Source organism: Neolamprologus multifasciatus, chromosome 13 (assembly GCF_963576455.1).
Source record: "Neolamprologus multifasciatus chromosome 13, fNeoMul1.2, whole genome shotgun sequence".
Classification (NCBI taxonomy): domain Eukaryota; kingdom Metazoa; phylum Chordata; class Actinopteri; order Cichliformes; family Cichlidae; genus Neolamprologus; species Neolamprologus multifasciatus.
The window spans coordinates 17,011,283-17,034,729 of NC_140451.1; the positions used below are offsets into that span (position 1 = coordinate 17,011,283).

A 23,447-nucleotide genomic window follows, 5' to 3' on the forward strand; every position below is an offset into this window, starting at 1 on the left:
AAAAAACAATCTTCTAAAGTCACTAATTTTATGAGAATGGTAGGCAATAAGAGTAGTTCAGTAGATTACAGAGTGATAACCATCACATATGCCCCAGGAATGGAAAAAGGGAGGGTCATCATGTAGAAACAGAAAGAAAATGAACAGACGGGTACAATAACCCCACAGAGGGATAGATGAGGGTAAGCTGGGAAAAAAGAAGAAGAAGAAGAAGAAGGAAGATAGTGAGAATATTCAACCAATCAACAACTGGCAGAAATAATGACATTATGAAAACGAGAGAGTCGTATGTGTTCCCCGGATCCTGTTAAATAGGCTTGTTGTCCTGTATTGTCTGTCATCTAAGCTTCAGATAAATGCCTTTTTATGCATCTTCTGTATAGGAAAACAACTGGTCATTATACTTGACTAACAGTTCGTACCACAAGAACATAACTGAACCAAACTCAGCGAGACAAAACTGCCTTCTGAGAATTTACTGAACTGACCAACATCTGTGATATGAACAACAAACTGCAACCTACACTATTACAGTGCCACACATGTAGTGAATGTATGTGTGGAGATACTTAATACAGTGAATCTTCTGTATACATCAGCCGGTACTGACTATCATTATTAGGTGTTGTGGGTAAATAAGTCAGAGTACACAACAGGCCAGGCTAGCGGTTTGGAGGGAAAGTCTAGGTGTCACTGACCTCTCGATGGATTCTAATGAACTCCTGGGGGTCACCTTTTGCCCATGGAGGTAGCTCGACATCTCCCAGAGCTGTGCCATCTTCCATACAGCCTAAAAAGACACACATATGCATTATTGACTACGTGAACTGTGTAGGAAAAAGAAAGAGGAGCCACTGGTGACATGGGTGAAGCAGTGTTTTAATTAGTGAATACTGTTTTTGTTTGCGTCTCATTTGTGTGCAGAGACACACATATACATGCATTAACACTTGAATAATGCCATTCACAATATTGCCAACGGCTTCATGCAATTACACTGACTGACACCAACTGGTGAAAATGTGCCAAGAAACATAATATACAATCAAATTGGCTTTGCAAATGTTTTTTAAGGCCTTTAAAAAAAAAGAAAGGGAGAAAAGTGGTATCCTCATGTGGCATACTATATATTTTTATTGCCAAATAAAGAAAGACCAACGACATGACTGTAATAGGAACAGGCCAGAGATTAATATAGCTTATTATTCTGTGCCACACCTTCATTGATGGCCAACAAACACTCCAGCAAACCACTGTGGTGTGATCTGTTATATGGTCCCTCATTACCATGAACAAATGTATGCAAAACCTAATCAGTCAATCTGTGGGATACATGTACAGTTTCTACTGTATCGTCTTTCATTCAAATTAAGCTAATTAGTCCATCAGTTAAGCAACAAAAGAATTATAAAGAAATGATCTGATTACATTTCACACCATTTCTTTGGATGCTTCATATCTGTTATCACTTATGCAGTTTATTATCCAGAAGCTTAGAAGAATAGTTATAGCAAATTCTGCAATATCGTTGATCACTCATATGCAAATTAACGTAGAGTGCTTCAGAATCCAATCAGGACATCTACTCTACATGGAGTTCCTCTCATAAAAATAAAAAGGTTTAATTTGAATTCATTTGAATCATTGCTTAATCACCAACATGATGAAAATACACTGGCCATTTCATTAGATATACCTGTTTAACTGCTTATTAATGCAAATATCCAAAAAGCCAATGACATGATAGCAATTGGGTGTATGTGGGCACACAGACTGTAGTCAAACATCACCAGAACAGGATGGGCAGCCAACAATTGTGCAGCAACTTCATGTCAATATTTGGTGTTTTCAACAAGGTCAGCACCTTGTTGAATGTATGCCATGAACAAGGCAGCACAGAAGGCAAGCGAGGTCCAACCCTGTACTAGCGAGGTACACCTGATAAAGTGACTGCTGATTGTATGTAGCATATATGACTGAGGACATACAGTACAAAATACAGTATACATTCTGACCTCGCAGAAACAAAACAAAACAAAACAAAAAAACAAGAGACAGGGTAGGGAAGTCTGAAATAATCACTTTACATTCTTTTGTTTTCATTTACGAACATTAGGTACACAGAGGATTCAAAAAGCTGACCTAGCTGGATTTGGTTGGAGTTGATCAGGAAGTCTGGCAGGTAGAAGAACTCCGGGATCAGCTCTCTGACGTCCCCCATGTTGTCTCTTGAGGCAGAGTCCCACTCTTTCTTTATACTGTAAAACATCCGCTCTGGGATATCAAACCCTCCCTGTGAGGAGAGCAGATAAAACACTGTCAGACCCGCAGAACATCACTGAGATAAACTTTTCTTTGGGCATATTAATAAAGCAGTCTGCCTGATACAGTGCAGAGAATCATATTTTATGTTCTTTATTGTATTATGTAAGCACAGAATATTTGCTACCATTAGAAGAAAGCTTTTCATCTTTCTGTAAAATTCCATCATCTGTGATGCGAATCTCATGAGAGTGAATGTAATTTAGAGTAAAACAATTACCTCAATGAATGAAAATAGCATATATACTGGTAAACTGGGTTAGAGATGTAAATCCAGTTATGGATATTACTACACACCCATTATGTGCTTCAGAAGACAAAAAGGCTTCCTAATTCAACATCTTTATTGTTTTATTCTGACTATCAAATATGCATGCCTTTTCATTATAATCAACTGGATGCTGTGTTGTAAATTGGTAACATCTGTGGCTATTTCCACTGGCTTCTTTTGGACGCTATGTGTAATTATTTGCATATATATTAAAATGTCCTTATAATCTGTTTTTGAACCAAAAACAGCATTAAAATGGGATCTGGACAGCTGAAAATAGCTCACATTAGTTTCATATTAATAGCAAGATTACATTAAAAAAAATAAAATAAATAAAAATGACAATGTGATGAATGCCAGTGGGCATCGAAAGCACAGGCTTTGCAGAAAGCCCTGTGGGTTACTAAAACATACTGAACACAACTTTCCCCATCATTTCATCTGACAAATTAAGACAAAACTTCTTTAATGATCTCATTTATGCTGTAACCTTATCAACCACAACAAATTTTGCATGTTTTCAGTCTTATGAGCCACAGCACTCCACAGCAATGACATGAACCTCTGCAAAATGGTTAATATTTCTTTTTGCTGCTAGAGTTTCTCCAATTGGTCAAATTCTGGACTTTAATAATAATGTGAAGTTATGATGCCTAACTGGCAAAAATGTGACTCCCAAATGAAAAGTCTTGAATTTTATACTTTGTGTGTCATCATCTTTAATCTAAACCACTTTTACAGACATGTCAGTAACAAGGTCTACTTTTTCCTACATGCAAATAGTATTTTGTTAAATTTCTGTTATTAGACTCACCTGTAGCGCCTGGAAGGTGTGGGAAAATGGCTCCATCCTGACAAGGAAGGATGCCACAATAATGGCCGAGGAGTAGTGGGTACAGTAGTGGCATTGTGCTGTCAAGTCTGTTAGAGAAAATCACTTTAAAGATACTAACAGTGACACGAATAAAGCAGTACAAGTAAATAAAATTGAGCCAAATGGATACCTTCACTCTCTTTGCCTTCAACTTCTTCGTATCTCTGGATAAACATCTGTTTCCTTTTCTCTGTTTGAGCTCCCATCGGCTTGGACAAATCCCGGAACGTTGCAGGATTTGACAAATCAAGAATCTGTGAAGGACACAGATAAATCATACATTTGACACATGTCTTTGTCCCCACCTCCCACCAAGGATCTCTTTACATTTATTGGACCAATTTAGCTGGACTTGGTATTACTTGGGCCGACTGAAATATTTCTCCAGGCTCACCGGATAGCTTGCTAAGCCAAGCTACAGAGCAGCAGGAAGGGTTTGTTTCACCCTGAGAGAAATGAGTGACACCTGATGTGACATGTTGCAGTTGCAGCAGGGAAGGATAAAAATGGACACAAAATGCTTTTTTAAAATTAGAATTAACAATCCCCATCTTCATTGATGCACTTTTGATTGATAGAGTAAATCGTTACAATTTAGAGCAAATCCTTTTGCAGACCCGTTAGCTTTTGGCTGTGGACCCTTGAAAAACCACAGTTTGAGACAATATTTAAGACAGAGAGGTCATGTGTAAGGTTTACCTCTGACTTGTAGTCAGCAATGATCCAGGGGAAAACCGGATACTGCATCAAGTCATTGTATGTCCTCCCAGCAATCGTATTCAAATGCATCAAGTACTCAAAGTTACTTATCTCCCCCTTCTAAAGGACAGACAAGAAAAAAATACAACTTAGAAACAAGTCAATTCAGAATAAAGTGGATTACATCAATGCCATTTATTCAACTTTGTTGGCTGCTCCTTCAACATTGGCAATGGATGTCTGCCCAAAACAATCTGTGAGCACAAACAACTTATGGAAAATCGTAACATGCATTACCTGCCATTTAACAAGGGCCGTCTTTTCAACCACAGGAGTCTTTCTAAAGCACAACAAGAGAAAATACTTTGAATTAGCAACAGAAGCTGATCACTGAGCAGTGCCTATCAGCACAAAGTTTTCCTGCTTGCTTTGTTGCCTAGCAACCACAGTTTAAATGTATGCACAGCAGAGTTCAGCAACAGCAGCGTAGCTGAGGTGAGTGAGCGAACTTGGAAAACAGAGTGTGTGTACACAGCTGCAGGAGCAGTTAAGGGGCTGATGTGAGCTACAGTATGTAGCATAAATAGTGAGCAGACATGTGAAGGATATAGCACATGATGAGGAAACGAGGTAATTAAGACTAGGTTCTTTGACTTGGAGCTACTTCAGCAAACTGGAATGTTTGAAAGAAGATTTAATGACTTGAAGGGCATGTTTTGACATGTGGCACCATTTTTCCTAACGGAAGTTGATGATTACTTGGACAACAGGGGCACCATCATCTTGTGAAATTCCTGTTTCTCAGCAATGAGAAACAACGGTTAATATCTAACTTGGTGTCAGCTGTTTTTACTTTACAACAATACAATACCTAAATATAGTTTTTTTTTTTATAACTGACTGGGAAATATCAATGCTGACAGGTCAATTTGTCCTGTTTAGGTTCTGATTCCACTCTTTGTGAGAAGGAAACAGAAAAGTCTCAAAAAGTAACAACTGTTTGAAGTCTTTTAGCTGTTCACTCCTAAATGTCAGCTTATTTCCAGACAGATCCAGATCAGGTGATACTGATGTTTGAACAGATATGCTGAATTTGCCCCATTTCTTCAGTCACCACAATAAAAGTTGCTTTTTAAGAAACTAAACCAGTTTGCTTATCTCTAATTACAAGAGAGTGTGTGACTGGCTTGAGAAAATAGATACTAAATAACAGTGTGGCTAAACATTTTATTCAGTATTATACTTCTGCCTAAATGTGCTTAATCTAAATAAGGAAAGTGATCAACTGCTCCCGAAATCTCCTCTCTTCCTCTGTGGACTAGTAACAGGGCAATAAAGTCCAGGCGCCAAGCAGCCCAGTTGCTAAGTAACGTTATAAAACAAGAAGAACCTTGACTATCCCCGTTCAGATCAGGAAGGCAAGGAAAATTTTGATATAGAAGAATGGTCTTTCCTTTTCATTTAATCACAAAAACTTTTACATACCAACCAAATTGTACTGATCATTGTAAATGTACTTTGAAGGTGTTGCATCTCAATAAAACATGTTTTGTTTTGTTTTTTGCACAGAAGTGAGAGACTGTGAGATGAGCAACCAGTTCACAGAAGCTTAAGGAATGCTCTTCACTTGATTAACAACAATCCAAAGGGAAAAATATGGTAAGTACCTGCCTTCATCTATTTTGATAATAAGTAGTAAGATCAGGTACAAGTCCAAGCTCTAAAGCTATCCTTATAAATAACCTACAGTTGTCTAAATTTAGAACTTAAAAGAGAACAAATCATATATAGCCACACCGGTCAGAAACAAGTGATGATCATGAAGCAAGACGACAACAACAACAACAAACTTAGACTAACACTAACACAGAAAACACTATTTTAGTTAAAGTTGTTATACTTAAAACATTTCAATAAAAGTCAGACAACTAGAATTATATGTTAGCATTAGCATGGTATGTATATGTTATTTATGTTTTGACATTATACACCCCTAAAATTATAAACTGTAAACTGTTAGACGAATACCTTTATTTATACAGGTGGCCCCATTGAGACTCAATGTCTCATTTACAAGTGAGACCTATGATCAATATGATGTACTGCCATGCTTTTTTTGTTGTTAAATTGTAAGTATTGTAAGGATTAGTTGCTTCTTGTTGTCCGTCCTTTCATTTGGCTTGGCAATTAAAGGCGTATTGCACCTAAAACAAACTGCGGATGAAAGTCTTAAAAGTACAGTACAGACAGCAACTCAAAGATGAAATAAGGATGCACGTGGGAAATGAGTTCAAATGATCAAGAGCCTCTTAAAGTGTGTCCGTTTCCAACGCCAATAACTCCTGACCAAATATTTTGTAAAACTGCACTAAATCAATCATTGCATTTGGCTCAGTACGTGTTATCTAATTGCAGGCAATAATTTCATGCAATAGTTTTCTATAGGAGTTATAATGGGAACAAGCACCAGTGGATAACCTCTCTCATCCTGAGGATGATGAATGAGGCGAGAGAGGGCCTTGGGGTGTAACACAGACACAAACAGACACACACCTTGCTCTTTTAGACAGGGAGGGGAGAAGAGCGAAGCCCTCATTACACTCCCAACACTCACCAACTATCATTTATCAAAGTCCTGATTTGATTCTTTGCACACACACACACACACACACACACACACAGAGACATATACACACACACAGTAGTACAGCGCATCCATGTCTGTCAACACACCTGCATGGCAATATGTCACACGCACACACTTTTCTTGCCTGAGAAGAGCCAAGCAACACAATCCACTGAATGGTGAGGGAGCATCAGCACTCATTTGTTTTTGCTGTATTACCCAGTGTCGCCTCTCTCCTATTGTTCCCCAGCATTAGCCTTAATTAGAGAGTCATGCTCTTAAATACCCCCATGGGCAACACTGGGTGAGCACGCACTAGTGCAGTCACAACACTGCGATACATGCACACTCATGGAGACACACACACGCTGTTCGAGCTCTCATTCCTCAGAGAGCATGCTTTCCCCACCGCCCGAGGCCTACATAAGCCCGTGTATTTGAATAAATCACATCAGCCTCACACAACGCACACACACGCTCACATCTTTACGCATAAACTCACAACCCTTTTGTTTGCTAGAGTACTGTGTGGTGGTGTAGATTAGATAAATTATTGTAAATTGGTCTCTTGGTGAAATAATCTCAAAAGGGAGGCCAAGTTGAAATTTTAAACTGACTTGTTCAGTAATTCTCTGTGCATTGCAGTACCATGCCCAAGAGAAAGGAAGCAAAAAGGACAAAGGTGACCCTCAAAACTGCAAAGAAGGCTATACGCACGACCCCAGATGGACGGTGTAGACTCGTTCTTAGCAACATGGGAATAACCATATTCCCAAAGTGCCTCTTCAAGCTAACCTTTGTGGACGAGTTGGACTTGAGTCGCAACCTCATAGAGAAACTCCCAGAAAACTTTGGGAACTTGTCATCACTCAGATGGCTGGATCTACACAGTAACAAGCTAGTGTCTGTGCCCGAGTCCATCGGCAACCTTAGGGGACTTACACACCTAAACCTCTCCAACAACTGCTTAACCTTTTCAGGTTTACCCTCCACCCTGGGCTCCCTGACTAATCTGAAGAGTCTCAATCTAGGAATGAACCAGCTTGATGACCTGCCTCTCACTTTGGTGGCCTTGGAAAATCTTCAAGAATTGGGCCTGTTTGATAATCTCTTTAAAAAGTTACCAAAATTTCTGCAAGGCCTACGCAACCTCACCAAGGTGAATGTGAAACGAAATCCTCTATCATACCATCAAAGGAAAGATGAGACATTACTGAAGGGAAAGTCAGAGCATAAGGAGGATGTGTATCTGGTCCATGAGAGCAGCTTGTGTAGGACCTGCCTTAAAAGGTGTCAAGCAGAGAGGGAAAAGCTTATTAAAGGAGGTGCGGAAGGGAGAAGAGGAAGGAGAAGGGAAGCAGAAGGAGGAGGAGTAGATAGTTGCATGTCTGAAAAGAAAAAGAAAAGCGCATTTCCTGGCCTGGTGGCACCAAACTCAGTGGCTATAGTCAATCAGGATTTGTGGAGACTACGAGAAAAGCTTGAATGCGTGCAAGTCAAATGACCAGCAGGTCTCCTGATGTCAACTTATCAAAAAACAAAACAGCAGGAAAGGACGGAATGATAGGTCAGTCACACAGCATTTAATAGGCGTGTGCATTATATCAAGCTGTGACTATTTTTTGTAAGCTTAATGTTTCTACTGATGATTAAAAAGAAATTTGTTGAAATATTGCCTATGGGTGGTTCTAAGAAATGCATGACACTTACTTGGCATTAGCAATGACCTCAGCAACTCCTCTGCCCTTTAAAGCTGGCACTACTCTGCTCAACCTGTAGGGAGAAAAAGACCAAAGACAAAGATCAGAATGCTGAAAATAAATCTTTCTTATTATCCAGTATATATAAATATGTTACCTTTTATAAGCAGAGACATGGTCTTTATTCAGGAATACCAGGAAGGCTGAGTGACCGTTTTTCATGAAGATCTCAATAGCATCATCCTTACAGTTACAGAGAGAGGGACAGTAGCCTTTTTAAAGTGCATATTTTCCCCCACTTTAAACAAAAATTCTATCAGATTTGCTTTTCCACAAAGATATAAGAGCAAATAAAATGTGTGTCAGAAGAGGAAGTTTAAGATCAAATGTGGTTGATATCTGTAGGTGTATGGGTGTCTGACCTCTAAAAGGAAACGCATGAAGCGTGCCTCCTTGATATCTTCATACAGCCAGCATTTGCAACTGGCTGCTGGCAGGTCTTTATTTAGCATGGTAGAAATAAAGGAATCCCTCACACTGGCAGAAAGAGACACACAGGATGATGAATGACCGACAAGTGAGGATCCATGGTGTGCAGAACTGTAAACATGCACAGTTATACCTGCTGGGGTGGTGCTTCCTGCAACAAACATCTCCAGCAGGGCTGAGGGTGAATCCCTCACACAAGAGCAGGCTCTCCTTCCCAAACAGCAGCAAACCCTCTGTGATTCTGAGGCCACTCACCATCACGACACACATCTTAGAGATTACCTACAGCAAGAGAGAAAGAGTTCTTGCATTAATGTTCATACTGCTGTTATTGTGTAAAGTACTTTACAATGTATGTATTGTGATTGTAAGCCCAACAAGGGACAATTGTTGAAAATTAGCAACAGCTATAAACTTGTGTGTTTACATCAGTTTCATGTTTTGTACTTGGACTATGTTAAATTGCACTGTCCCATTTAAATAAATAAAATTGAAATAAAAATGACATTAACTCGTTCTTTTGAACTTTCATGCCAGTGAAATCCTTTCAAATTGAATTTTATTGAGCATAGAGTAGGAGATATACATTAAACCCCATGTGAGGAGCACAATCCACATCAGCGCCCATCTCGCTCAATCTCTAAGGACATGACATGGCAGCAACATAGGCACTTCAGGCCTTATTTGATTGATCATTTTAATCACATATTTTAATCATTATTAAAAAGACACAGTTGAACACTTCATTATCTGAACTGATTGATGGGGTTTAGCAGGCCCGGCCCCCTTTTTTCCAGCAGTGTGTGTTCCATCCAGTGCCAAAGTGAACCCACATGCTGCTTTCAGTACTGGTTGTAGCTAATGCTAACTGCATTGTGATAATGCGTGGATAATTCTATTGTCTCCCCTCATTTCACCACGAGTGCATGCACCTGGCTGTCTCCATGTGTTGGCCCCTCTGCAGGCCCTCTGAGACATAGCGCCCAAAAACCATATGGGGCCCTTACACACCCGCAGGCTCCTCACAATTTATACTAATCAAATCAGACTCCTTACCCCCAGACACAGAGTCTCACACACACACACACACACACACACACACACTTACTTCCTTGGTGGAGGAGAAGGCCCTGCCTGGCCATTATTAGGAGAATTAATCACTGCCACACACACAATAGAAAACCTGATAAGTGATCAGAACCTCTTGTCTGAATGCACACGCAGGGATACGCTATGAATAATATCACTTAAGTGTTTAAGAAGAGTCAAGGTGAGTGAGTCTTAGCGACATGGTAGAGAAATCTTGCACTGAGTTATATCATGTTCAGATTGTGCAGCAGTTTCCAACAGTGAAAGCAAACTGGCACCCAGCCTACTGTCTCCAACAATGACTATATTTCAGAAAAAAAATAGTTAAATTTATTGTTATCAAAGATTAAATACATAACAATAAACTTGTTTCCTTATCTCCTTACTGTGCGCTGGACAGATACGCATTATCAGTCTGAGAGTGATTTAGCTGATGATGGGAAGAAGGAGAGAAAAGGAGGACTTTTATTGACTAAGAGCCTAATGTCAGACCATTGATTTCTCCCCACACACATTATTGTCATAATCACACTATTGGCGCTGGCAAGCTAATTATGAGTGGGTCTCCCTTTGTGTGTTACTGCATGTGTGTGTGTTAAGTCTGTGCATGTGTGTGCATTTTTCAGAGCTAATGACTGTGTTCATTTGACAGGAAGCTCAGCAGGACTCATGCACTCAACCACTGCAAGACAACAGGACACACTTGCACACATCACACACTTACTAAGCGGATGCAAGACAGCTTGCATCACCTCCTACTGTTTTTATTAATACTTCTGTCAGAAACATTAAAAGCCGCGGCTGGTTGCCGGAGCGATGAGAGTCCCTGTCAACATGTGCACTGGTTTCTAACTCACTGTAAGAATGAGAAGAGCTGTGCTGGGCCTCAACATTAAAACATTATACTAATGAGGAAAGATGAAATTCTGATAGCAGCACTGGGCAATTGGAATCCCTTAGTCTACATCAGATAATTATGATTGTGAATATTAGTAGGGTGGGAAGCAGTTGTGCTTCTTTTTAGGCCCATGGTTGCAGCCCAGCATACCAACACACACTCCAACCCAAAGTACCTCCTCTCCTGGGAGCAGCTCCTGCAGGATGACACGTATGTCCGGGCAGTCTTGCGTTAGGGAGCAGGGCACAGGAGCTAAAGGGTCGGATAGATCCTCGGTGATAACAGGTGTGTCTTTCAGTGCAGGGAAAAAAGTCAGTCGATCACATAAATGTCCTCCATCCTCTTCCTCGTCTTTAACCTCAGCAGCAACTTCACACAAGAGCTTAGGCTCTGTGAGAATGAAAATACATTTTCCCACTGAGCATAATGAGTAAATACAAAAAAATAAATTAAATAAACAATCAGGTATCATCTTTACCCGCGTCACTTTCTGATCTGTTTTTGCCAATTTCGGACATGTCGGGCCTTATACCCAGCATTCCTAGCGCCTGTTGTAAAAACATATGACATTGTAACAGGTTAGACTGTGCACTATCTGAACATCAAATGTGTTTCACACAAAAGTGTTATACCCGTTTGGACTGTCTCAGAGTCTTTCTGCGAATGCGTGATCTCGTTCGATTGCGTCCTTCAGCAGCGTCTTGCACCCAATCTTGGCTCAACAGCACTCCTGGGCCAGGTCCGAAAATGGCTCTTTCCCTCAGCAGCTCGGCCTCCAGTTTCAGCCACGTGAAGCTCAAATGCTCCCACTCAGAGGCACGTACCTGCGAAACGAAGCAGAATAGTGGGGGGTGAAGTGCCACAGAGGTAAACAGCATTAGACCCGCTTTTAAATTTGTAATAAAATACACGGCAGCGTATTCATGTTAAAAATTTCCATCAAACCTGTAAGTGGTTTGCCCTCATTTTTTCCAACACGTTGTAGCCTCTCTGTCGATGCGATTCCATGTTGGACAAAAACTCCTGCAAAGCAACAAGAGTAACCTGATGGGTGCAAATGAAAAGAGGGGCAGCACAATCACTCTTCCCCCAGCTCATATCGTACAAACACACACAGTACACACCATGTTCACATAAATTGTATATGCATAATAGTATTGTTGTTTCCTCATGCAATTACAATGCATTCATACAATTACATCTGCTCTAAATTGCATTTACTGGGCAAAATAAGCTAGTGGCTACAGTCTTACAATAACCCTGTCTGGAAATGTAATCATTTGTTGGTATTATCTAATTAACATAAACGTTAATATTGCTGAGCCACACCACCGTAAAGGGCAAGGTAAGTGTGTGTCTATGCTTTTATATTGTGCGAGTCAGAGTTTATGTGTCGATTAAAAGAGGATAGAAATGAAAAATGAGGGGAAAAAAATAAAACAAAGCCGTGTTGACACTGCAGGATGCTCATGTTCAGCAGACACACTGGGATCATATTCTGACTGTTAACTGCTTCATTAAGCCCATCATCACAGCAGTGCTCGCTTAGAGACTAGTGAAACAACATGTGTCCATCCTCACAGCTGACCCAGGAAAGCCGTTTAATTGACTGAATGAAAATGCGGTAAGTCTTTATATCGAGTCTTATTTACAGATACTAATTCTATTTTGTGAACTATAAACCCACGAACAGAATAATTGATTTCAAGTAGAATAAAAGGAAAAACAACTAGTTCTGCATTACAAGAGATGCAGGAAAAAGGAAAAAGAATTCGGGGGGGGGGGAATAAAAGTGAAACCCAAAAAAGTTCCAAACTTTGACAAGCTCGCCAGAGAATGAAAAGTGTTTGCTGAAATCCTGAATGACTAAATGACTGACTGCCTATTCAAATGAGAAGTTGTAGGGAAAAAGAAATAAAGGGGTAATCTGAGGAGAGATTATAGAAATATTACAGACAGAAAAGAGTGTAATAATGAAGTTTGCAAGCTAGAGCCATGTTGTGACAGATAAACAGCAAGTCGGCGTCATCATCTCCTAATTTCATTCCTTCATTTTGACAAACATAAGTAATATATAGCATTAATTACCCCATTTAGCAGATAGGAACCTCATTGGCTTTTTAAATGCTGCATTAAATACATAACTCATCTCTTCCCTCTGCAATTAACATCAGAACATCACACTCATTTCCATTTTAATGACTTCCCAACAATACGCCACCTTTGATGATAAGGCAACATAATGTCAACTTCATTCTGGGCTGGCAGTGAATGTGTAATGAACTTAACGTGATCATTAGTGCTGTTAATTATCTTTCTAATATGAGGACACAGATATGATTATGGAAACTGCATTCGGTGATGAAATAAATCTCTGGAAGGATTGCACTGAAGCTTGACTGAGGACACAGTCTGCCTATCAGTCTCTATATTCTCATTCATTACCTACAGTGGGCTTTAAAACTCTTTTTTGTTCAATAAATGTACATTTCTGAGCCCAAGAAACTATGCTCAGTGCTCTATGCAACCATGGATCCTGTGTCTGAAAAGAGACTCCCCATAAGCTCGTCACATGCCAAACAAAGGTCATAAGTTGATGATCCAGAAATTAATTAATGACTCACTTGTTTCTTCATGAGGAAGGATGAAAAAAAAAAAAAAGGAGCTGACTGGCTGACCATAGCTGATGATTCCATTTTTTTTCCTGAGCACTCAGTGCATGCTGCAACCTATTTTGAGCAAAGTGGTGCAACTCACTGCAGAGAGGGAAAAAAAAATTCTCCTCCCTCTTCTTTCCTGCATCTCAGATGGAAAAACAATTCATCACCCTCTCTGATAGCCTGTCAAAGACTGATATGATAAAGAATAACATCAAATGAATAATGTTTTCATCAGATTGGTACCACTATAATTGCCAACCCGATTTCTGTGGGCAAGAGACGTGCGCAAGAACACACACACTTTAAGGGTGTGAGACAGACACACAGACGCGGTAATTTCATGCCTGTGTGCCTGAGTAATATGTCCCTGCTCCCTGCTCCAGATGGCTCGACGTCTTAAGCGTTGTGGGGGAACTAATGATGTGGGCCACGTGTTTTTCGGGGGGAAAAACAACAATAAACGCGTCTTTAACCTTCAGCTGCAAACAGTGTGTTGTAGTGAGTGTTCCCATGGATTGGCCTAACAGATATCAATTACAATGCCCACTCAGGGGCAATCAGCTGTGATAATCCAAATCTATTTAAAGAAATAATCAAACACCCCCACAGGGCTGGATGGCCCACAGCACAAGGATAGTGGTGACTTTGGGATGAGTGTTTGGCACAGAGCTCTAGGATGCAGAGACACATGGGAAAGGTAACAACCCCACAATCCTCACAGGGGGCAACAGTCACAGAGCTTGGGCCTGCTCTGTGCAGAAGAACCAAATACTGAGACAACGTAAGTGCACAATTACCTCTACAGTTACTGACTCTGGAACTGATTTTCCCAAAGCCGAGCGAAGAGCACTGCTGATGTCAAACTTCTTCTGAGAGCTGCTGGCCACTTTCTTATTCTGATACTCTGAAAGAAAGTCAGGATTTAGATGACAGTATCATGGCACTAATGGTCAGGCATTACCTCCCATGGCAGGAACTAACCTGTGTGTAGAAGCCAGGCTTTGCGTGCCATCTCCTCCCAAAGAGGACTAATGTCAGTCATGCTGACAGGCTCTGTCTGCACTTTGTGGCTAGCTGAGATCTCTATCTTATAGGTTTCTTCAAGCATGCGTTGCCTCTCCAATATGACCTTTGACCAGCAGGCCTCCACTAAGGACACTAGCTGGCTCTCATCTGGAACACACAAGCACCAAATTGTTCTGAACTAACCACCTGGTGGACTTAAAATTGACAAAATGCCAGACTAAAGTGATAAAAGTAAAGCAAAATTCATATACCTGTCAAACCATCTCCTCCATTGCTGAGGGAACTGGATTGCTTAGTTTTGGCAAGAGACAGGCTGGATGAACTTCTGCTCAGTTTTTGTGCCACACACCCAAAACCTTCAGGATAGCTACAAAAATGTGAGAGTGTGAATTACCAGTGAATCAGGTTTCCCTGTGCGCGCGCTTGTGTGTGGGTTTTGTTTTTCTGTTACCTGCCAGAACGTATCAGTAACAAACAGTGAAGAAGGCAAGTAACAAAGTTGGCATTTCCATTGTAAGTTGCCATTACAACATCCCAGCGTTCCATTAAGGTCTGCAATGCCTTGATGACCACTTCCTTTTCTTCTTGGGAATGTCGCGGTTGAGACAAGAAGTAAAGGAGGACTTTATTGGTGCATGAGTAGAGGTCAGACACAATCTTCTCTTTCTGACTTTGGCCTTTCTCTAGAGCCTAGAAGAATACAGCACTGCATTTATCATCAGTTAAAATAAAACCGAAACAAAATGAGTCATTTGTGCACTGTGGGCATATGTTGCACCATAATAATTTAAAGTTCCCACTGATTATAAAATTGTCTCTAAATTAACAATTTATAGAGCAGCTTTGCAAGTTTTGTTAATTTAATATGTACACTTTTTAGAGGAAACATTCACATACCATTACATGCATGTTTGTGTATGTGCATTTGTCTCACCACCACAATCTGATCTGCGAGGAAGTTGAGCAAAATCTCACAGTCTGCCAAATAAGTTCCGATGTAAAGTTTCAGTAGCAAAGTCTGACTGAAAAGCACCACATTCTCCATCAGTGTAACCATCCGTCCTTCAGGCCTCTCGCTACTGGAGTCTGGGAAATTAAAATAAAAAAATTAAACACACGTTTGTGTACAGAATTTAAGTATTTGTATAAAGCATGGATTGTAATTCTACCTTGTGAACTCAGATGAGTGTTGTTGTCTTCCTCATCGCTGAGCATGTAGATGATGTTTATGACCAGCTCCAGCAACTCACTCTGAAAACTCTGGCTCTGTTCAAATGACGCGCCATCAGGGGAAAACTGCAACATTTAAGTAGTTAAGTGGTTAGAAATTAATGAGACAACATGTTGATAGGTAAAAGTTTTCTCTTTTCATTTGATGTTTGTTGCAATCAGCATCTGCACTTGCAGTGTCTAGCTGAAAACGTGTAGAACTCTGCACTGCTTGCCCTCTTTGTGCTTTGCCCTCCTAGTGGTGAATAATTTAATTGAGAATAGCTTGACTATGCTTGTTTTAGTAACTGAGTATAGAGTGGCACCTTCTGGACAAATGAGAGTTTTACAGTATTACTGTAAAATGAAGAGGCCTCTTCAATGGAAATATATTTTTGTTTGTGATAAGGACATGTTGTCTATGTTTCATATATTTTTTGCTGAAACATTACACAATAACTTGTACGCATGTAAATTCACCTCCAGTAGCAGAACAAAAGGATGAGCGTTGGTGTTGGCAGACACATTGAGAAGACTGTCCATAAGAAGAATACGGATGAAATCAAGGACTGGTTTCTGGGTTTGATGACTCTTGACTGTATCCTCACCTTCACTTACTATGCTGCACTTCCTGGCCCCCTGAAAGATGTGAGAAAATGAGAGAATAAGACCAGAGACAGGAGAACTGCTAAAGAATTTTGTGGAACTAGAACACCACACAGACCTCTGAAATATCCAGAGGGAACACAACGCCAGCGAGCGCATGCAGGAATGTGGGTGATGCCCACAGTGGGTCTCTTGGCCGGAGGTTATGAATGAGACAAAGAAACTGCATCACGCTTGCTGGAAGCTGTGACTCCCATGATGTATCACTGACTGACTTGCACTTCGATGGCGAAAAGGGCTGTAAGAACAAAAGCAAAGTTATTAAGCATGATCCATTTCTGGTGAAAAACTGAAGCGCTATGCTTATTTATATTACCTGAGTGACAACAACTTTGACCAATTCCACCATTATTAAACCAGCTTCAACACAGAGGGGCTGGGCAGGAGTCTCCACTTGGTTGTCAATAAGTGGCTGCAGGATATCATCCAAACGAACCTACAGTATATCATAAATTATGACCAAGGCGATTAAGAAGACAGATTACTACATTTAAAAATAAATAAACAACAAAGTACCCACATTTCCCTTTGCAGTGTGACTGGTCTTCTTCCCCTGGAGCAGAGCAGCCAGAGCTTCATACACGTGAGGTAGATGAGACTGTTTGATCAGCAACTCCCGCAGTACATCAAAACCAGAACACGTGGTACTGAGGCACTCGTGAGACCAAGAATTGGCTTGAAGATTGTCTGGCAGCATGGCAAAAAATTACTGATATTAGTTGGTTTTAGGTGAAATACTTATATGTGTAAAATTAATAAGTAACGTTCTCTATAAAAACTGCTGTTTAGTGTGGTTGTATTAGTACTTAAAAGCAATCAAATTTCTAATTAAACAAGTAAATATAATGTTAAACTTTATGTACCCATGACAGCAAAGGGTTCTTCCATGCCCCCAATGAGTGTTCCTGGAAGAACTCCCTCTCTGAAGCTTCTCTGCTGGCTTGGACTTGACAGAAAGTGTGTGAGGAGAATGAGACCCAGTTTAAATGTGGAAGGATGAAGGTGTGGCTGAAGGACGAACAGGAACCAATCACTGCCCAAGGCATCAAATACGACCTTCTGTTGACTAGCAGGGGGAAAAAGTTTTTTTCAAGGTTAAGCAAGAAAATAGATAAATTCTTTATGCTCAGAATTTGGATAGCTAAAAGGTAACAGACTCACTCTTTGTTTAAAAACGTGTCTGACTCAAGGATTTCGCAAAGCAAAAGCAGCATCTGGTTGCGGATCCAGATGAGGCTGGCTGGGCCGGTACTCTGAGCTGCATCACAGGGGAGACAGGCCTGGCTCAGTACAAGTAACAACTTGAGTTAAACATGAGACACTATGAGATACAGTTTTGGTTTTTTGTGCTGTACCTGGCACATCTTGTGAAACATCAGATATTTCACCGCTTTCTGGTGCATTACTAGAAGGAGGAAGAGTATAGACCAGGAAAAGCCCAAGTCTAATCAAATAAAAGGAATCCAGAGAAAGTATTAGCCCTTACAAACCATAATGAGATAACATACTTTTTTAAAAATGTAACAAAAGGACAGTTGTTGTTGACAGTGCGTTCCCTGTCTATACCTGCTTATGTCAGTAGCGGTCAAGTAAACCTTAAGGAGAGATGTGATGACACGAGAAATAACCACAACCTTCTGAATGGTCACAGCAGGGTCACACAACTCAAATAGCAGCTTTGGTAACATGTCCACGCTGTGGATGACTGCTGCATTCCCGTTGTCACTGTTGAAGATACCATGAAGGAAAGGCAAACAGTATTAATATCAATCGCAATCTGTTCCCACAGACAGAAAATCTAATACAGCAATCCACTCAAACGTTCACTCTTCTCTTCAGCCTCTGTCGCTGATTCTGTTGAACATTCCCTTGACTTTCTGTCATACAGTTCCAGGATATCGATGGGAAGCTGTTATAAATGTTGACAGAACAGCCGATAAAGTCTGTCATCAATTCTGAACAAAAGCCTCTTTTGTGCCCCGTACCTTGTCAATCATGTGAGTTAATAATAAATTAGCTACTACACATGTAGACACTGTGGTCGGGTTACACGTTGATAACAGTGGAAATTACCCTGAGGAATTCAGGATTTCAGCAAAGTAGTTCAGAAGTGAAAGGTGCAGACTGTCTGGAGTATTCTGCCACACCTGAAAAACAGAGAGACATTAAGATTCCCGCTAGCCTTCAAAAATAAAATAAAAAAAATAACAGGGTAAAATTTGGATACCCACATCTAGGTCACACAGCAGAGCTTGGAAAGCAGGTGTTTTCTGTAGGCAACCAGATCCATAGCCCGGCTCAAATGAATTTGTGAGATGCAGAACCAACTGAAAGGTTCGGTGGCTGACCAGACTGCTCTTCATCTTCAGCAGGAAAGCTAGCAGCTACAAGGACACACATAAAAAGAGATAACAACTGTAAACAGCAGATATTTATGTCTTTTAATAAATCAACTGTGCTACTCCAGCACAAGAAGATCTCACAGACCTTGTATCCATTTATGCGGTTCATTTCCTGCTGCATGGCAGAGTTGGTCTCCAAAACAGAATGAAGGACTTTAACTGCTGCATACAAAGAGCTATCATCTGGTGCCATTGCAACCAGACTGAGAACAACAGCAGGTCCACCGACGTACAGAAAACCATTAGATGCAGAACTAGGGGTGAACGTACGCACACCTAGAAGGAAGTAGTCAAACATAGAACAATAAATAAATGAATAAATGAATGAATAAATAAATAAATAAATAAATAAATAATGTGTCAGTAATAGGGAACAACAGTTTCAGTACAATATTTGAATTACCAAAATGTCCAACCAGCGCTGCTCCTATGGTACGAGCTGTACCACTCAGGTGTTGGCTGATGTTGTGAGCAAGGAACACAGGGGTGGACTGATCGCGACATGTTATCCCCATCTGCAATTAGACACATGGATTACTACAATCTATTAAAACAACAAACAATTAGTTTCAACAAAAGGCTCACCTTACCTCTTTAGCAATCAGCCTGCAATCCACCTCGTTGTAATCCTCTCTGATCTGAACAACAGTTGTTAATGTGGAAACTGCTGGGTTAATGCCAAATGAGATCCTCTCCTCAGGAACAAGTCTGAGAGGCAGAGAGTCATGATCTCGATCATGGCCTGGACACAAGCAGAGAGGTAAATACAGACCGGTGAAGTATATTAAGTCCAGCGAGTGAAGCTAAACAATGCACAATGGATGGATTCACATAATGGATCACAATAAACTGTCAAATTCTGTATATTAAGAAAAACTACTTGTGCAATTACATGCAACTGATGTAATAATTTAAAATAATCTACCATGATGTTTTTTTTGAATGAGAACTGTAATGACACTATTAAACTTGTACTTAATTGTAGGTTCACATGATGAAAACTCATGACAAAATCAGACTAAACCTAAAGTGCCCATTTAGGATGACTCACTAAAAGTGAACAAAGAAGAGATGTGTGAAATTAGTGCAACGCTGACTCACTTGTGTTTCGCAAAGCCAGAAAGTTGCCAAGGTATGCGGTGCCTTGTGTGTATATAGCACCCACTGCCTCAGAGCTCAAAGCTTCTTCGAAAAGGTAAGACGGACCCACTCGCCACACTACAGCAACATATTCCTTCCAGAGAGGAGGTGTCCCCATTACTCCATATACATCAATCACAGCTGAGGGATCCATGGAGACATATTGACCAGGGAATGGCTGAATATACTTCATCTGACAGGAAATGGACACATGAATGAACACATGAATGCTACAGTAAGACTTTGAATCAGTTCAGCTCCTCGCTCCTCTCAGCAGCATACCTTTCCTGTCCCCACTGCTTTGCCATTGAAGTAGGCCGAGGTCACACAGCTCTTCTTCAAGTCTTTGGCCATGACCACAGCCAGATGGTGCCACTGACCTGGGACCAGCATACTGGAGCAACGGAACCTCAGCGACGTAGGCAAAGATGTGGGACTGCTAACTTCAGCTTCCGGCTCCATCATATCTGTTGAAAAACATGGAGGATAATGGTCTCTGTAGTTTAAACACCTCACTGCAAAAACACTGATGTTTTTAACTAAAAATTAATTAAAATTCAAAACAAATTCTGCAAAGTTCATACCAAGACCAAACAGTACTCTCACCTAGATATGTTAATGCTTCCTCCTCTGTAGAGATTACCAGACAGCCGTCATAGGCTGAGAAGGAGATGGACAAACAGATGTACTGTTGTTCAGTGCGGGACATGTGGCGAACCACAGACAGCAAGCGGATTGGGTGGGAATCGCAGGCTGAACTGAACCTGTTGATCTGGAACCAGCAGGTAAATGAAAGACCAGCTGCAGGTGGAAAACTTCTGCAGTCTAAAATATGAGAGGGAACTGATTAAACAGTTATTCAGAATCACGCACAAATCTGCAATAATAAAGTATGGGGACTTGCCTCCTCCAATTCCACCTGTTGAGACTGAATCAGCAGTCACGCCTTTCACTGTGGCCAGAGAGGGGAGGAAAAGACAGCTACAAAGCAAAATGTTACATTACAAGTATTTAGCAAATGGCTGATTTATTTATTTATTTTAATTATAGGGTAATTTTATGTACAACACTTACAGCACAATATTTTATTAAGGTAATGATTTAAAATTCTTATCTCTTTTCACTACTGTATGCTCACTATTTTTCCTTTCTTATCACTTGATGAAATCTGATACTGCAGCAAAAAACCCAACAAAAAACAAAACAAAAAAAAAAAACATCAAATCATCTACTCTATTTAATATTGCAAGAGTAGTCAGAAGCTCAGTGAAGCAAGAACTCACCCATATCCACTCTCACTCATGTCAAACTCTACAAAAGCAGGTGAGCAAGAGAGTCTGTGTGGTTTAAAGGTCCGCGGTGAAGTCATGGACACGAGACTGAGGATCTGGTGGACAGGGATTGCTGAACCAATGGAGTTTGTAGACTGCAACAAACTGAAGCTGCGCTTCAATGTCTTTACCCCTGTATTGTGACCTGGTTTAGACAACAAGCAAAATCTAATGTGTTTCATGTATTATAACCAAAGCTAAATCTCAAGAGGATGAAATGAAATATTTATTGATTTAAAAAAAAAAAACAACCTGACACATGTGTACCATTTGATACAGGTCCGTTGGTTTCTGGGTTACATTCTGACTGTATTTGCTTGGCTGTTTTGTCTCCCAAACACATGAGAGGATCCCCCAAACACAGGAATTTTCTGAGGAGGGAAAGGTTATATAGATAATATTGTAAGTTAAGTACAAAAAAGAAATACTTTGAATATAAACTCCAATTTATGTGCATAACTGACCTGAAGTCTGAATGAGTGATGGACTGGGAAGAGAGCTTCTCCAAAATGCGTGTAACAGGTAGATGTAGTGGGTGGTTAGGAGTGAGCAACATGCTCTGACAGTGGGCCAGGAGGATGGAGACCAGCCCACCCTCGCACATAATCTGACGGTTTCGCTCAGATTTGACCATTGCCTGGATGTGGTGTGCCAGTGAGAGTTGGACTTCCATTGAGAGCTGTGAAAGAGGAAAATTAATTTCTCTAATGCCGGGCCTCTTTGAGGATTAAAAAGTATGGCACATTAGAGATTGTAAAATGTCAGGTATGGAAAGGTACCTGTGGGTCCTCGTGAGTAAAAACCGATGGAAGGAGAGTCATAATAACTCTGATTGCTCCTGGGTGAAGAATAACAGGATCACAACCGAACCTACTATAAACCAGGCAACATAAAAATAAAAAAAGAGATTAAAAAAGGGGGGGGAGAAAGGGTCAATACTTGACATCACAGACAATTAGTACATTTATGTGTACAATTTAGATGTGAATGCATAAATTTTTATTAAGAAAAACCCTCCAAAATGAAATATCCACCTGTACTGAGACTCCGTGCAAACTGAGGGACTCCTGGGCACCATGTTTCTGGAACTTCCCTGTTTGTCCTCCATGGACTGTGAGCCTGATCCCAAGTGGGCAGGAGGAGATCCTGAATAAACTCCTTCATGTGCTGCTGTTCCATTTGATTTCCTTTTATCGTCATCACATCCATTCTCTCGCTCTGGTCCCAAATTTAACTTCTGAGGAGAGTATGTTCCTGTGGCAAACTGGTCGAGAAAGGAGAGCAGCCTTATACATGTCTGAAGAGTGAGAGGCAGATTGGGCTGTGGTGTGGAGGGAGAGGCAGAAGATACAGGGGATTCTGCCAAATCAACAAACTGGTAGAAGCTCTTTCCAGGAGCCTGGTTTTCTTCTCCAGTCCAGGGACAGGAGCACTTTTCACCAACCCACTTCTCTCTCCCAGAGCCTTCAGCATGGAAGCAGCCCAGCTGAAGTAGAGCCTCTGCCAGTTTTTCATAAAAGCCACCAGTCTCAAAATGATGGGCATTTGCAGTGTGAAGATGCACAACCACAGACAAAATGTGCAATGTGAGGAGGAGGTGGTCAACTAGTGGTTGATGCCCCAGTGACTTCCACACTTCTCCCTGCGGAGGGTTAGATAGGGCTCCTTCCATGTCCGTCACCAGAGACAACAGTCCAGTGAAGCCTCCCGCCCTCCTGAAGGCATCCCAACTGTTGGGGCTTTCCAAGACCTTCAACAAAGACTTAAATACCAAAGACAGAACTGAGACCATTTGGACAATCTGCATGTACACTAAAACACATTTTAGCTTAATAATACATTTACACAGTAGATTCTGATAAAGCATTGACAGATAAAGCAATGTAATAGGCACTAAGCCTAAAATCTTGGCTTTTAAAAGATCTCCCCATTCAATTAAAACAGTGTCATAAAAAATAGATGAAACGTATAGATAAATCATAAATCATTTCTGGTAACTAGTTTTTGGAAGTGAGCAAAATCACATTAGCCTTTATCAAATTTAG

At 40.6% G+C, this 23,447-nt stretch overlaps 2 protein-coding genes across 9 annotated transcripts in view; one reads left to right on the top strand and one right to left on the bottom strand.

Moving 5' to 3' along the window:
- wdfy4 (WDFY family member 4) overlaps positions 1–23,447 on the bottom strand; it is a 75,774-nt gene that overhangs the window by 42,658 nt on the left and 9,669 nt on the right. For 2 of the 4 annotated variants that reach the window (XM_085182010.1, XM_085182009.1), the window contains 42 exons: positions 22,437–23,164; positions 22,182–22,275; positions 21,867–22,081; positions 21,655–21,773; positions 21,355–21,547; positions 20,976–21,052; positions 20,678–20,896; positions 20,354–20,538; positions 20,033–20,264; positions 19,522–19,673; positions 19,335–19,446; positions 19,017–19,207; positions 18,761–18,913; positions 18,603–18,676; positions 18,096–18,254; positions 17,885–17,973; positions 17,691–17,787; positions 17,393–17,595; positions 17,050–17,216; positions 16,846–16,965; positions 16,588–16,767; positions 16,344–16,502; positions 15,824–15,950; positions 15,589–15,740; positions 15,106–15,344; positions 14,906–15,021; positions 14,610–14,801; positions 14,426–14,532; positions 11,914–11,991; positions 11,601–11,792; positions 11,447–11,516; positions 11,144–11,358; positions 9,115–9,263; positions 8,915–9,029; positions 8,650–8,735; positions 8,503–8,565; positions 4,464–4,506; positions 4,167–4,286; positions 3,598–3,721; positions 3,408–3,514; positions 2,143–2,293; positions 699–790 (listed from right to left, as the gene is read on the bottom strand). In XM_085182010.1, the coding sequence (XP_085038136.1) occupies positions 699–790; positions 2,143–2,293; positions 3,408–3,514; positions 3,598–3,721; positions 4,167–4,286; positions 4,464–4,506; positions 8,503–8,565; positions 8,650–8,735; positions 8,915–9,029; positions 9,115–9,263; positions 11,144–11,358; positions 11,447–11,516; positions 11,601–11,792; positions 11,914–11,991; positions 14,426–14,532; positions 14,610–14,801; positions 14,906–15,021; positions 15,106–15,344; positions 15,589–15,740; positions 15,824–15,950; positions 16,344–16,502; positions 16,588–16,767; positions 16,846–16,965; positions 17,050–17,216; positions 17,393–17,595; positions 17,691–17,787; positions 17,885–17,973; positions 18,096–18,254; positions 18,603–18,676; positions 18,761–18,913; positions 19,017–19,207; positions 19,335–19,446; positions 19,522–19,673; positions 20,033–20,264; positions 20,354–20,538; positions 20,678–20,896; positions 20,976–21,052; positions 21,355–21,547; positions 21,655–21,773; positions 21,867–22,081; positions 22,182–22,275; positions 22,437–23,164 (6,456 nt within the window). The remainder of the gene's footprint in view (positions 1–698; positions 791–2,142; positions 2,294–3,407; positions 3,515–3,597; positions 3,722–4,166; positions 4,287–4,463; positions 4,507–8,502; positions 8,566–8,649; positions 8,736–8,914; positions 9,030–9,114; positions 9,264–11,143; positions 11,359–11,446; positions 11,517–11,600; positions 11,793–11,913; positions 11,992–14,425; positions 14,533–14,609; positions 14,802–14,905; positions 15,022–15,105; positions 15,345–15,588; positions 15,741–15,823; positions 15,951–16,343; positions 16,503–16,587; positions 16,768–16,845; positions 16,966–17,049; positions 17,217–17,392; positions 17,596–17,690; positions 17,788–17,884; positions 17,974–18,095; positions 18,255–18,602; positions 18,677–18,760; positions 18,914–19,016; positions 19,208–19,334; positions 19,447–19,521; positions 19,674–20,032; positions 20,265–20,353; positions 20,539–20,677; positions 20,897–20,975; positions 21,053–21,354; positions 21,548–21,654; positions 21,774–21,866; positions 22,082–22,181; positions 22,276–22,436; positions 23,165–23,447) is intronic. The other 2 variants (XM_085182011.1, XM_085182012.1) reach the window with 2 other exon arrangements.
- On the top strand, positions 4,603–8,462 carry lrrc18a (leucine rich repeat containing 18a). 5 transcript variants are annotated; one of them, XM_085182041.1, is made up of 4 exons: positions 4,610–4,661; positions 5,489–5,584; positions 5,736–5,825; positions 7,438–8,462. In XM_085182041.1, the coding sequence occupies exon 4, from the start codon at positions 7,442–7,444 to the stop codon at positions 8,294–8,296; it is 855 nt and encodes a 284-aa protein (XP_085038167.1). In that variant the 5' UTR covers positions 4,610–4,661; positions 5,489–5,584; positions 5,736–5,825; positions 7,438–7,441; the 3' UTR covers positions 8,297–8,462. The 5 variants fall into 5 exon arrangements, with proteins under 5 accessions (XP_085038169.1, XP_085038167.1, XP_085038165.1 ...); XM_085182039.1 differs by having other exon boundaries at positions 4,640–4,796; XM_085182043.1 differs by lacking the exon at positions 5,489–5,584 and having other exon boundaries at positions 4,603–4,661.

What these genes read in the sequence shown, in the direction of transcription:
- lrrc18a (XM_085182043.1), top strand. Translation starts at nt 7,442, where the DNA reads ATGCCCAAGAGAAAGGAAGCAAAAAGGACAAAGGTGACCCTCAAAACT.